This window comes from Tasmannia lanceolata, unplaced genomic scaffold, assembly GCF_043159265.1.
Source record: "Tasmannia lanceolata isolate RefF3 unplaced genomic scaffold, GAP_Taslan_0.1 ptg000020l, whole genome shotgun sequence".
Taxonomy (NCBI): Eukaryota; Viridiplantae; Streptophyta; class Magnoliopsida; order Canellales; family Winteraceae; genus Tasmannia; species Tasmannia lanceolata.
The window spans coordinates 22,887,315-22,903,014 of record NW_027518697.1 but is presented as its reverse complement, the minus strand read 5'-3'; the positions used below and the strand labels follow the sequence as shown (position 1 = coordinate 22,903,014).

The following is a 15,700-nucleotide window of genomic DNA, read 5'->3' as shown; positions in this document are numbered from 1 at the left end:
ATCTTCTCCTCAATTCTTGTCACCCCCACCTTTTTATGGATGTCTTCATTTTTAATTCGATCTAACATTGTGTGGCCGCACATCCATCTAAGCATCCGCATCTGTGATACACTCATCTTATGCACATGCTGAGATGAGATGAGTTATGACATGGGAGCAGCCATGGTTAAACAAGGGCGAATTTGTTACCAACCATAAGATTATTTTAAGTTGCTCTTATTTTTCAGATAGGACATTGAGGCCGCTTTGGAAGCCATTGCCATGTCATTTCTAAAAATATTATAGCCAGTGGCTGGGGTGGTTCCACCATATTTATTTGAGAGTGTTGGACGAGTGAGCATATTGGCTATTTCTATCATTGCAATGCTGACCCTGAGAAAACAAAGAGGTGGATTTATCATCTCCCTAATTTATTTGGGATTTGCTAGAGAATTTCACGGAACGCTGTTTCATGGGTTACTTCTGGAGGAGAGAAAAGCCACCTCAGATGAATTAAATGAATAAGACACAATCTGCTAAAAGTAGGCTTGGGTGGCTGTTCTCTCGTGCAAAAGTGAGCTGCAAAAGGGCTTTCCGCCAAATTGGCTGGCAAATTCTTTTCGCTGCTAGCAAAACGAGATTTCGTTTGGTAGATAAAGATGAAGAGTTTTTATATGATGAGCCATTATTTTTCAAAAAGTACCGTACGGCCCACAACATAGGGGATGATCCTAACTGTCCATAAGATGGGACACAACCTAAATAGGTTATGCCCCAAAAATAATTTCCATAGGTTGATCTTAACCATCCGATCTCTAATGTGCGGTCCCTCTATTGATCGGATGGTTAGGATCAGCCTATGGAAATTATTTTTGGGGCACAGCCATCTTATGGACGGCTTGGATCATCCTATTGTATGGGCCGTACGGTACTATTTGAAAAATAATGAACTCTCTCTAAGGCCTTTCATCATATAAAAACTCGAAGAAATCCCAAGTTGTGACACATGCACCACGAAACGAAAGTGTCTTGAATCAAGGCTTTCCTCAATCGTCTTGATCAAAGCTTGATAGATCAAGTGTCTTGAATTATACAAGAAGTTCTCAACGACATTTGGTCAGCATTACAGTTGCCATTCGGATTACTGATCTGATCACATAAATGAGGCAGAAACATGGTTTTAAATTTTGACCGAAATCCAAAATTTCGGATCTCGGTGGAGACCGACACCGAAATCACATAAACCCGAAATGGTATTTTATTTCGTCCGAAATTTTGGAATTTCAGTAATTTCGGCCAAAATTTTGAAATTTCGTGGGTCTGAAACCAGTATCGAAACCGAAATTTAAAACCTTGGGCAGAAGTGAGGCCCAATAAGTGTATTTTAGGAAGGAGCATAAAAGGGACTTTCTTTCTTTCTTTCTTCCGTTTTTTTTCATGACATAGGGTATCCCACGCCAATTTTTAGGGCAGGTCTATTCCCTAAGGATGCGCTCAATCACCCGTAAACCACGCGCATCAGGTAAGCGCAGTGGAATCGAACTCGCGTCAATCGGAAGCATAGCCACACCCGTACAGGTTAAAAGCGACCTTTTTTATGCATATAAGTGACTTTCTTTTAACCAATGGTTTCTAAAGTGAACTTAATGACCCATTTGCATATAAGATTAACTTGTAATAATCTTTATCTCCTCTTTGGATGCCACCAAAACCTGTCCTTATTACTGAATAATCATTTTTAACTTAGAAACAATGTGCATATAGAGTGCCCAAATCTTATATTAGAGGTGCCAAAGGCAGACTAAGGCTACTAAATCTGGTCTTGCAGGCCATGCCAAATCCACCTAGAAGCTGACCTACAATTCCAAACCCTTGTCTACGGTTAAAAATCACAGTGGCTCACGCAAAGCACAAACGTGTTGTTTAACGTTCCAACTATTCTTGAGGACTCAAGATTAACCAAACATTTTGACTTTTTTTCAAAGATTACCAAACTGCAGACTTGGCCTGTCTGCCCATGTGTTTTATAGCATTTCAAAGATAACCAACACAACTTTGTTACAATAAACATGTACCACTAGTCATCTAATCCATATATCTAGGTAGGGCTGCAACAGGGTCGGGTTGGGTCGGATTTTTCAAAACCCCAGCCCAACCCTGGACTGGATCCCATTATCTCGGCCCTGACCTGCCCTGACCCTGAGTCAGGGCCAGAAAACCTCAACCCATTGCCCGCCCTACAGGGCTCAGTGCGGCCCTGGCCCGCCCTGATTGGCCCTGATTGACCCTAGTTCAAATACCAGTTAAGAGTGCCAAAAATAAAGCAACCACATCATATAGAACAAAATGATCAATAAACAGAGAAAGGGAACAAAATAAGACTATGAATTCAGCAACATGACAGGCAGCAGAGACAATTAATAATAATAATCCAAAGAAACACCAATCCAAGATAATAGAAAACATTAGCAAAAGAAACATGCACAGATGGTTCAATTCTATAATAGAAAACTTAGGATCAGGCTGGGTCGAGCTGACCCGAGGTATTAACCCTGAACCCGACCCGACCAGACCTTGAGTCAGGGCCTAAAAAATGAACCTTGACCCGCCCTCAGGGTTGGAAAATCCAACCCAGACCCTGTTCGGGCTCAGGGCTGACAGGGCCAAACTTGCACCCCTATATCTAGCCAAATGCACAAAAAAAAAATGATAATAATAATAATAATTTGAAGGATACCGGACAATCAGCAGAGATTACCTCCCCCCTCCCTCTATTATGTTGCTTCTTTTATCATATTGTACATTCATTCAGTACCATCTTCTTGGGTCGTCTACGGTATGTGTATAGTATGTCATCAAAACTATCCTTTACATAAACACACACTCTGTTCATGTTCCTGGCCACGCCCGAAGCCACCAGACCCGCATTTCTTGTGAACCTGCATTTCTGTTAGCTTCAGAATTCACTGCTTTCAACGGAAAAGATAGGAAAAAAAGACTGAATCATGGAAACTCCAGGCTTACCTGCTTACGAATTCCTCTCCCATAGCATGTGGGGGTGGTTTGTATGGCCGTGGCTGGGGTAAAAAACAATCATCTGTAAGAAATACATGGCTATGAGTCAGTACATGGTGGCTTGTGGTTAGGGGTGCGACTTGGGTTGAGTAGGGTCGGGTTGGGTTGAACTTTTGCTAAGTAATTGTAAGGTTGTGGTAGCAATATTCAGGAAAAAAAACAATTAAAAGAGTCCTAGAAGTGCTTCTGTGAATCCTAAATTATTTGAATCCGAGATGTTTCTGACACGGATTCTTTGCCTATCCATGTAACATAGAGTATATCTATCCACATCACTCCCCTTTTCAGCACAATTAGAGAACATACCAGAAAACAGAAAAGACTTCCCTTGCCAACACAAATCAGAAAGCTTCAACATTTGAATTGTAAGTTGAACTTTCAAAAAAAAAAACATTTGAAGTGTAAGTTTATTCGCAGAGAAGTTTTGAACTTTTGATTTGGAGTTACAAGAAACCAATCTATCAAATATCACAATACAACAATCATCCAAGTAAACATTTAAAACTGTTTTTTTAATAGCTTAGAACTGTGTTTATTACAGAGAAGTATCAGTTAATCTTCCTACGTAATGAAACAGAATCACAATTATCTAGAGAAATAACAATTCTCAGTTTATTATGGGGCAAACAAAACAGCACATGTGAAAGAAGAAATCATGGACCGAGTATGCAACTATGCATGCGTGTGCATTAATTAAGAACACATTATCCAGAATTTCTACTGAGAACTGACAAAAAAAATGTGTAAATCCCAAAAAGTAGATTAAAATGGTTCTCATTGTGTTACAATATCTTCCCTGTTGTGTACATGGGCAGGAACATGGTCAGCAGCTGAAGCTCTTTTGTCTACCAAAAGCTGCCAAAAAAAAAAATGCTCATGTAAGATGGCATTTGGTGATTTAGTAGGCATACAGATTAGACTGAAATATCTAAATTATAGAGCAAGGAACTTTCTAACAGTAAGTGGTTAGTTTATAGTACAGGCTGCAGTTCTTATGTAAGTGGAGAATTAGAAACTAGAACCATGATATGAAAAGATCTATTTTCTTTTATTTCTTTTGTTCTTCTTTTTAGGTAAGCTGTGCCAAATGAAAATGTGAGAGTGTTCGTAGGTTTAAATGAGAAACCAAAAAAATAAAATAAAAATCCGTTTCTTATCTTTCTACTTTTTAACCAAAATTCCTCTGAAGAAACAGAGTGCATAAATGCTTGCATTCAACACAGCATTTGTTTTCCTCGTAAAAAGTGCAGGAAGAGTGCATGAGTTAATAAAAGTAAAAGTTTGGATGAAAGCCACCATGAACTGGAAATAAGTGCAAAAGAAATGAAATTATGAAAATGAACCCCAAGAAACAAGTGGTTAGGAAAATGAAAATGAAATCATGTGACGTACAAATAAGGGATAGGCACATAGCATTTGATTTCGCTCAATTCCAGGAGAAATTCCCAGAATGTAGCCGTTGAGCCCACTAACTTATAGACTATTATATGAATTGCTTAAGTCATCATTTAAGGTGTGTGCTTTTTTTTTTTTACTTAAAGCAGTTCATATAAGAGGGTACAAGAGGGCCCTATCTCTTCAACAGTGGTGTTTTGGTAAAGAAAGCAGAAGTTACAGGATATCAGTAGCGGAATCTGACTTGGGTAAGAAAAATTCAACTCGGTAAGCCCTGAAAATAGGATCTGCGGATTTGGAGATATATTAAGTAAATGAAAAAATAATATTTCATATAAAAACATGTTTATATATAGGTTATGTATATGTCAATGTACATAACCTATATATGGTAATATGTCAATGTACATAACCTAGGGCGGTCGAACTCAAAAGATATGGTAATATGTCAATGTCAAAAAGAAAGAAATCCATAAGTTTTGTTAAGAATGGAGTGTCGGAATCTGATGCATCTCCAACATGGGACTCTCCCCTTTTAGAAAAATCCATGTAACAAATCAGAACAGTGAACCACTGAAAATATAGCAGGCGATATTTCAGTTCCTGATATTCTGATTAGATTGGTTACTTTCACTTGTTCCTATTTTGGGGGTTTGCAGAATCCGACACCTCGAATCCGTGTCGGATCAGCTCCGTACTTTGGTTCTTCAATATTCAGTCATTTTTGTGTTACAAGGGTTTCAATCACACTACAGTCCCGTTATTTGCCTGAATCAATTAGATGGCAAGCCTTCAGGATATATTCTATTTAATGCACTTCCCCTTCCCTTGACGAATGTATGAGATCCCACTTAGGATTGTCCTGCTTTACAGCACTCATAGTAAGTATAGCCTGTACTGCCAGGGACAACCTCATCGAATCCAAGACCTGCCTAAAATTCATTCCTTTTTTAGAGTGAATCAACAACTTTAATGAGTTGTTCAGCCTTGTTTTCTGCTCAAAATAAAGCATGCCTTTCTTCATTGTGACATTACCAACACAACATACATTACCATCTGTCCCATCTTTTATGCTTAAATGAAGCACAAAGAAATAAACTGCCACTTTAATTGTGTAAAGGCTGATCTCAGAGACATTCCTATCATCAATATACTTTATACACTTCAATTGGCTGATTGTCCTTAAAAATGCTGATAATATAAAGGCTAAGTGGTTGAGTAGCACATCAGGTGTTTGTCAATCTTCACTTGCCAACTTTGAGGACTGTTAAAGATAATTGAGATAACCAGAACATTTTATATAGGCTGTTTTTTTTTGTCACTTATATACAGCTGTAATTCCAGTTTGTCCTTACGAAAGTTAGTCAGTGCTTTAGTTCTAAGGGCACTTCCTTAGCGACATATGTAAATTATAATTCATACAATTCAGTAATAAAATAGCAAACATTACTTTGGTGTGAGAAAATTTTCAGAAACCACAAGAAACATTAGAACATCACTGCAGGCTGACTGATAAGTCTCCGTGTAAATAGACCCAGGATGCGGTGCAAGCACTTCAGAAATTCACACAATAAAGATTAGCAAAATTGAAAAAAAAAATTATCCAAAGAAAATTTCATGCTAGAGAAGAAATTCAATATTGAACTCTTCAATATCCAAACATTAAAGTGTCATTAAGATAATAACCTCGATACCAACACAAAATGGAAGCTCTGCTTGTTTATCTTGCTGCACAGCAGGATCATCTTTATTATCCAAAATTACTGAATAACCAACACAAGCATACTTGAAGTCTGACAAGCTACGACCCTCTTTAGATGCCTCCACCTCAGAATCTCCTATGATATAGCTAGGAACTGCCCAGAAAGTTTGAAAATAAGTATATTATTGGTTACTATAATGACACCTACAAATGAATAATCCAACAAAAAAAGAGCATCATAATGTGAGACAGCAAAGATATGGGATGTATGAAAGCTAAGAACAGGATGGCAGTCAGAAGGTACAAAATCAGAATTTCATTTTTATATAGAGGATTTCAACAAAAAAAAGCAACATAAGTCATAAGGCCTATAGGTACCCATTGCTCTCCAAGGGGAGCTCTAAATGAAAATGAGTTAGCGAGGCAGGCAACATCCAAACAGCTTCAAGTTGTCCAAGAAGCATTATAGACTCCAAAAGAAAGGACGAGAATCAAATTACACAAACTTATTGAAACCATAGTTTTAGAAAATGGGAAAAAAGTAAATCATAGGTAAGAAAAGGAGTTACAATATGACCATTCAAAAAAAAAAGGTTATAAATTGGAGTTCAATGACATGAGATCAATGCACAGATTAGACTCACAGAACAAAATGAATTTCATGTAGAAACTTAGTTTTTCTTAATATAGAATGTAAAGTTGGTAAACAAGTTAACATGACTTGGATTGAAAATAATGATTTCAGCTACTTTTTCGTAACAGCTATAAAATATTGGTTTTCCTTGATAACAAGAAGTATTAGTTTTGGGGGAAGAATTGGTATTTGGCGTAGCCGGAAGCACGAAGAACGAGTCGAGGTTGATTAATATCAACACCGATCGGACTAAACCTTCGAATCCACGAAGGGGTGTTCGACGAAGCCATGAAGAACGAGTAAAATACCACTTTCCCTAACCAAGAAAGAAAGAAATTCTTTATTTCAAAAACAAGAATAAACAAGAATAAATCGTGTAACAAGCCTTTGCACGTAGCTATATAGTATATATTAAGTTTTTTTCTAAATCGATCAACTACAACCACCTCAAGTCTAAAAAGCAATACATAAGTTGCTTAATTTAACCGTACTCAAATAGAAATTGCTTTGAATTAAAAATATGCTGCTTCCTTTCTTCTTTCAATTTTAGAAAGAGACGTGGGCTCTTGGGCAACTTTCCAAATTATTTGCCTTGCAACCCACATCATTCCCCTCCGCTTGAAGAGAACTCGACCTCCAGTTCATTAGCGATGTCGTCATTGAATCTCCAACTTCAAAGACTTTGGCACGCCTTGCCTTGCCTTTTATGCATCGTATTTAGCATTGGACCCGGTGAGCTTCTTTTTGACACCTTTATGCATCAGCTTCCTCTTGGATTTGGCAGATGATTCCTTTACCATCAAACATGATTGCCCCTCCACTTGAGAAGCTTTGGGGTCCTCATCCGTCAAAGGTTGAAGTGCATAACTCTTGTTGTCATGGCAAACAACGAAGACATTCTCTCTTCCCTTGTGAGTGGAATCCCTGTCAAATTGCCAAGGTCTCCCCAACAAGATATGACAAGTATCCATATTTATAACATCACATACATAATCAATCAAACTCGAGGTGCAACATTTATGAAACAATATTAGGGCGGCTCAGCTTCTGTAAGAGCTTTCCCCAACAAAATTATGGATGAGAACAATTATGCTGGCAACGCTAAAAAGTTTTTGAGTAAGGAGTGATGCACCATGTTGGGTCAAGTGGAGTAGTGACTAATGAAGAAGCAATCATTCTTCCATGCGCCAGTCCAACTGAGCCAGACGTGTTGGCATCTTGGAATGGTATTGCCATATTAGGCATCTCTGGTCTTTTCCCAAGAAAGAAATGGACAAGGATGATTCCATCGGCAAGGCGAGGAGTGATGCATCATGTGGGATTTGGTGAAGCAACAACTAATAAAGGAGAAACATCATTGCGTGTGTCAGTCCAATTGATTCTACCAATGCAACCAAGATGAACATGTTGGATTTTTGGAAAGATATTATGTGTCTCTACAGTCATTTTTCAACAAAGCTATGGATGAGGATGTTTCCCTTACTTAATCCAATGGATATAAGAGAATCACATGCACTTGGACATATTTATCCATACCTTGATGAACAGATCCCACATCTTTAGAGATTATTAGGAGTTTCCAAATCCACCAAGAAGGCAACTCACAAATGACTAATAAAATTGTGATGTTAGTTTTAATGATTCAATGTCATGAGATTATGTGTCGTATTTATAATTCTTATATAGCTATGTCCACTTTGTGGAACTTTTTATGCTTTAGGCTGTGGGTGATGATAGTAAAAGCTGTTTTTAGTTTACTGAAAAATATATCGTTGGCTCAAAAAGTAGAAAAAAATAAAGATAAGAAAAGGAACATCCTATAACCTTCCCCACCTTTATTGATTCATTGTGCTGTAAGAAAAAACAATGAACAATCCACAATGGCCATTCACAAAAATGAATAATCCATAATGGCCATTCAAAACAATCCATAATGACTCAATTGTTTGAAAGAGTGATTTCTAGGGATACAACGTTTCCTTTTTCATGTCAGATGAGGTCCCATAAGTGACAAGAACTATGCATTATAACATAAAATGCAACACCTGTTCCAAGTATAACCAAATGCTTAATCCTAAAGAAAGATGTCTGCCTGACAAGAATTGGATTTAGGTAGGTTCTTTGAGCATTTAGATTTTTTTTTTTTTTTAGCATTTAGATAGATGCCTATCATTTTTTGGATGGTTGTACTGCTCTACTCCCTTAAAATATCCAACTTGATCCTAATTAGACCTCCTAAAGGGCGGCCCAGTGCACGAGGCTCCCGCCGTTGCGGGGTCTAGGGAGGGCTACATGTACGCAGCCTTACCCCTGCTTTGCATAGAGGCTGTCTCCGTGACTCGAACCCGTGACCACCAGGTCACAATGGAGCAACCCTACTGTTGCACCAAGGCTCTCCCTCTATCCTAATTAGACCTCCTAACCCAATTAATTGAAAGACTACAATTGCCATATGAAAGATTTCTACCTGATGAGAATTGTCTTTGTTTGTTAGTTGTTACGCATTTAGATAGTTTATTTGTGCATTTCGATATATGCCAGTCATTTTTTGGATAGTTGTACTGCTCTACTCCCTCATAATGCCAAACTTGCTCCTAATTGGACCTCCTAATCAAATTAATTGAAAGACTACAATTGCCATATGAAAGATTTCTACCTCAAAGCCTACAATTCCCATATGATAGATGTCTACCTGACGAAAATTGTCTATGTTCGTTGCGCAATTAGAAGTTTCTTTGTGCATTTAGATATGTGCCCATCATTTTTTGGATGATTTTTTTTATATGGTATCATTTTTTGGATGATTGTACAGCTCTACTCCCTCAAAATGTCCAACTTGCTCCTAATTAGACCTCCTAATCCAATTAATTGAAAGACTGCAATTGTCATATGAAATATATCTTCCTGACGAGAATTATCTTTGTTCGTTGTGCATTTAGATAGTTTCTTTGTGCTAACATTTAGATAGTTTCTTTGTGCTAACATTTAGATAGATTACCATCGTTCTTTGGATGATTGTACTTCTCTACTCCCTCAAAATGCCCAACTTGCTCCTAATTGGACCCCCTAATCCAATTTAATTGAAAGTCTGCAATTGCCATATGAAAGATGTCTACCTAACAATAATTGTCTTTGTTTATTGAACATTTAGATAGATGCCCATTATTTTTTAGAAGATTGTACTGCTCTACTCCCTCAAAAGGCCTCCTAATCCAATTAATTGAAAGACTTCAACTGCCACATGATCCAATAATCAATCAAACCCCAAAATAAGATCAGTAGCTCATGAATACCACTTCAATGCGTAAAAAGAAATAAATGATCAGTTCTACCAAGCCAACCACTAAACCCAATACAAAGATGTGCATATAGAATCCAATACCCCCTTTCAGAACTACAAAACAAATATAGAATCTAGAAAAAATTGGCACAAGGTTATGGCAACTAGGATGGTCTATAAATATAAGCAAAAGGAAAGTATCACAGAAAGAGGGAGAGATTCCAAAAGGAATAATGCATAAAATAAAAAGGAGAGATGGAAAGAAAACCTTGTGGTAGGGTTCTTGTGACACCAACACAGAGAGGATTTCGGGCTTTTGATTTTAAAAGGGTTGAATAGTAGAGACATCCCTTACAAGATTTCCCCTTGAAAGAACCCTTCACGGGATTCTGCCCTTCCTCTCCTTCCTCTTCTTTCGCCATTCTCTCTCCCTCTCGACGTTGCGCAGTGTTATTTTATTGGCGAGAGGATGGAGAGAAGGTACGGAATTTCGTTGCTTAGTGGGGCCTGCCTAGGTATGGGATTAGGTGGGACCTAACCTAGTATGGGACAGATTTAAAGGGCCTAGCCTACCCCGTTCCATCATTTTTTTTATGGGTATAAGTTAGGTTTTGTGTTTTGAGTCACGGAAGGGGCGACTGATGGAAATGACTACCTAGAAAAGCTATAGTCAAAGTCACTATAGTGAAGTTGGCATAGAGTGGGCCACCGTGGAATGGACGACCTGTGAAAGTTGTCACTGAGTGGGCTGCCAAGGACTTCGGATTTAGAAGCATGGTGGTATATTATAGTCCTGGATGAGGTCATGCCTAGGTATGCGACTAGGTGCTACCCAACTCGATATGTGGGAGAGGTTTAAAGGACATAGCCTAACGCGTTCCATCAACTCTGGAGCTTTTGGCATATTGGTTAGTATTTACACCCATTGTGGACGTGGTACTTGTTTAAAAGAGTGTTGGAATTTGTAATAGGTGAGCGGTCTGATCTATGGCTTAGTTGAACCTAAAAACATGCAACTCGAAGCCAAAAACTGCTACTTGAATCGAAATCTCTTTTCTGTTGGAAATCAAAAATCGAAATAAGAAAAACTGTACTTATGTCTTTTGGAGAAAACCTTTCTGAAATTTGATTGAAGAGGAGAAGGCTGAGTCGTGCCACTTGGTCTCTGTAGACACCCCATTTTGATCGAACCCCAAACTATCATTTTGAATAAAAACAAACCATTTATATCATTGAACCAAAGTCCCAAGCTTTGCCCTAGGGTAGATTAGGATCCCAAGTAGGTCCTTGTAAAATTTCATTAAAATTTGTTGAACTTTGCCTAATAAGACGAGCATAGTTCGTAGTATAGTGTAATATACTGTAGAAAGAGGGGAGCGGTTTATCCAGTTTGGGTGAGTTTCAGTTAGATTGATTTGTTACAAGTGATTGTCCCTTGGCACTTAAAGGGGGTAAACAATTTTACCTAAATTTTTCATTAAAACTTTTACCTTGGGCTACCATTGTCAGTCGAAATAAAGTGAAACAACATAGAGAGGGGTGTACCAAAGTAACTTATGAGGGGCCAAAATTTATTGAAACTTCTATAAAAAGGGTGTTGGCTTCTCTTAGAAGCTAAGAAATTAAGATCTTTTTCCCATTTTCGTCAGAGAGAGAGAGAGAGAGAGACAGAGAGCATGAAGAAAAAACCAAACCCTAACTCAAGCTATATTCCTTATCATCTTCCTCAAGATTCCTGTCATTTTCCGGTGGCTCTTCAGGCCGTTTACATCCTCCGGCAAGAACAAGCTTTGACCGACATATCTTCTTCATCTTTTCACTTCAAAGCTGTTATTTTTCTTTGTTCCTCTCTGTGAAACCCTAGATTTCATAGTGAAACCCTAGATCTTCTCTTTCCACATTATAACAACCCTAACTCAATTAGAAACCCTAACTTCTCCCCTTCTTCTTCAGCAAACCCTAGCTCAAACCTTTAATCTCTGATTCTATCTCTGAAAAGCCTTGATCTAGAGTTTCTTCTTAAACTAGAAAAATTCAAAAAGAGAGACAGAGAGAGAGAGAGATAAACAGATCTTAGGAAGGAAGCTTGTGCAAGAAGAGAAACAAAGGTTTTTCTAAAAGTTGAAGAGAATATGAAGAGATTTGAGAAGCAAAAAGCAGAGGATTACCTTGATCTTGTAATTTGGATTCGATTTCTCTTAGTCGTTCAGGTTCTCCATCAATTTAGGAATTCTTTGCAACTTCAATCGTTAATCTATTATTGTTTTGGCGAAAGCTTCATCATCTCAGGTTATTCCAATTGCCATCGTCTAAACAAGAGGTATTATCCTCAGTTTTTTCTTTAGAATATGGTTTGTTTAATTCTTATTGTTCATTGAATTTCTTATATATGTTTTAGTTTAGAAGAAATCCGAGATTTGAGTGTTATTCGATTATAATTTTTTTTAAGCTTCAAAATTATATGTTAGAATTTTAGATTGGCTTACTAGACTCATTTTGGTTCTGTTTCTAGTGTTGATGTTTGTATTAGAGTATGAGATGAATGTTTTAGGGACTATTGATTCTATTTTGGCATGAATGTATGCTAGAACTTTAGGTCAGTTCATCGTATTCATATTTAGCTCTGATTTTAATGCTGATATTCATGTTGGAGTGTAATGTTTATGTTTTTAGCTTCGATCGTTAATCCTAATTTTAGCTTTGATGTGCACTAATTTTAGCTTCAATCGTTAATCCTAATTTAGCTTTGATCGTTAATCCTAAAACTTGTTAGAAATAATGAGAGAACATTTTCATAACAGGTTTTGTGGCATGATACGAATTTAGAGAATAAGGTTATCAATCTCTTGATAAATATTGTGGTTTTAAAGAGATTAGCTTGTTCTAAAGGTTCTATCATCTTAAAAATGACTTTTATTAGGGTGTTCCTAGCTCATTTGCCTTGTCTTAAGTTCTCCTACTCTATCAGTATTTTCACCTGTACCAATTACTTCTGTTTGATCAGTTTGTTATCGTAATACAAGTAATATCTTTAACATTCTTATGAAATGCTGAAATAAGTATGGTTGTATCTCTTTCTTTTCAGATGGAAAACTTGTGTTCGTATAATGTTGTCTAGAATTTGTTGAAGTTTTTTCTATGATTTTGTAACATTTTTTTTAGATATAACATCATCATTGTTTTGTAAGTTTTACACAAAACATAATTGGATAGATTTTTTTTGGGCTTGAATGAGCTGTGGGTACAGGGGTGATTCATTTCTTTACACAATGGGGATAGTTTGATGAATTCCTTTTATCCATTCAGAAATAGCTTATATTGTTTATATATTCTGATGTTCTTATATTTCTTGATAATATGCTTGTTTAAATAAGACAAAATGAATACCTATGCTAATGAGTACTGGGGTAATATGGCTTATAGTCGTATCTTGAATAACATTTTGCTATTGATATACTTCATGAGGAATATAAGGCATTTTGTTGGGAAATGCTTGGTAAGTTGAAAGTGTTTGGATTACACTCATGGAAATGTTTGGGAAACATTGGATAAACATGCCCTGTACTGTTGTTCATAATCCTTTGATGTGTTCTACCCTCTAGATAAGAGTGATTCTATTAAGTTCATTTTGAATTATTTTAGATGGTATTCATACTAATCACTTAATTATTTGAGTTTTAAAGCAAAGCAACATACTACTTTCAGCTCTGTAATTGTATGTTCAGAAAAATTGTAAGCCCAATGGTTCCCACCTTGGCATTCCCATCTTATTTTGATGGTTCCAATACACAAGTGATTTATATCACTAATGTGTTTGATTGTCTAAGTTGTAGATCATAATGGTGTTAAGACAAGATTGCTTGGATTGAGGCCAAGAAGCTCTCATTGGACCGCTTATGAAGGCCAAAGACATCGGAGATCCAAGACGAATGAAGACTTGAAGAATCAATTGAAGATCGAAGTCAAATTAGAATATATAAGATCCAATCTTAGTTTTAGATTTTAAGAGGTATAAATTAAGTAAATAAACACACACCCTAAATGTTCAAGTGATTGTCCTTGTGGTGTTCCAACACTTTGGAACCCTCATAATAATTCCAACTTGGTGTCAAGTTGGAAGCCCAAAAACAGAATTGAAAATCTGCTTGGCATAGGCTTCTCGGAGCTCCGAGCTCGGAACTCCGAGAAATCCTCGGAGCTCCGAGATTTGGTCCAGTAGCTTTTTTCCAACTTCTGTTTGTATTCCCGGAACTCCGAGATAATTTTCGGAACTCCGAGATCACTATAATGGGAAGAAAAATGTGACCGTTGGGAACTTTACCAGATTTACGACAATGCCCCTCAAACAGTCATATTGGGTTTTCTTATATATATGGGTATTCTAAACTTCTCAATTATCAATCCTAACACTCTAAAACTCTATTTGAATATCCCAAGAGTGAATCAAAGCTTGTTTATGCCTCTCATCCTCTAAGATTAGGATTTGGATCATTAGGCTCAAATTTGTACATCTTCTACAAATTGTAAACCCTTGTGAGGGATTTTTTGTTTCCTTCTTTCTTATTCTCAAGATTGTATTTGGGCGAGTGTTCGGAGAAGCAGAGCCCACTCTCCGTGGTGAGGATTGCCACCAAGGTTAAAGCAATTGGAATTGTAATCGGCACTGATCTTTGCCGGAGTTAAGAAGATCAAATAGTGAAGCCATCAACGGGTTTGGTTGGTGGAGTGGAGTAGGCCTCGCGTTTTGCCACTTTAAATCTCGGGTGCACTCTCTGTTAAACTCTTGCTCTTTATTTGCATTGCACATAGGATTTAACTTGTGTGCTTGAATTTCATTCTTGATCTCTTAATCTTCAAAATTGGGTTGGAAGTTTTCAAAAGGTTAAAACTTGTTAGCAACCTAATTTTCACTCATCATAAGTTGCCGTACTAGGGACCACCCTTGGAATTTCACTTGGTATCAGAGCCTTGGCTCTTAAAAGATTTTCTTTTCTAAAAATCTTTGAAATTTTTTTTAAAATTTCAACAAGGGAAAGATCATAAAATCTTTGGCAACTTTCTAATTATGAAATGGCAGACAAAAATGGAACCGGACTTCCGAAAGGCCATTCCACAACTAGACATCCTTTCTTTGATGGGTCCAACTATGGACATTGGAAGACAAGGATGCGCATCTATCTTCTTTCGATAGATGTGAAGCTTTGGCATATTGTTGAAAATGGATACATTTTGCCTTCCAAGCCATTTGAAGAATGGAATGCTGTAGAGAAAAGACATGCAAATTTAAATTACAAAGCTATAAATTCTTTGTTTTGCACCTTATCTACGGAGGAGTTTAATAGAGTAGCTCTTTTTTATTTCGCCAAGATTATTTTGGATACACTTGCAGTTACCCATGAGGGAACATCACAAGTCAAGGATTCCAAAATAAACTTGTTAAAGAGCAAATATGAAATGTTTAGAATGGGTCAGAATGAAAGTATTTCCGAAATGTATACCCAATTTTCTAAAATATCTAATGAATTAGCAAATCTTGGTAAATCTTATCCTACTGATGAGCTTGTGAGTAAGTTGCTTAGGTCACTTCCTCCTTATTGGGATCCAAAAGTCACAGCCATCCAAGAATCAAAAGATC

General features: G+C 37.2%; 1 protein-coding gene across 1 annotated transcript; it reads right to left on the bottom strand.

Moving 5' to 3' along the window:
• Positions 1-2,679: 2,679 nt before the first annotated feature.
• On the bottom strand, positions 2,680-10,556 carry LOC143854891 (uncharacterized). Its single transcript, XM_077365021.1, has 5 exons — positions 10,334-10,556; positions 6,136-6,305; positions 3,848-3,909; positions 3,004-3,078; positions 2,680-2,918 (listed from the first exon to the last, which is right to left on the bottom strand). The coding sequence occupies exons 1-5, from the start codon at positions 10,485-10,487 to the stop codon at positions 2,771-2,773; spliced, it is 609 nt and encodes a 202-aa protein (XP_077221136.1). The 5' UTR covers positions 10,488-10,556; the 3' UTR covers positions 2,680-2,770.
• Positions 10,557-15,700: the final 5,144 nt, after the last annotated feature.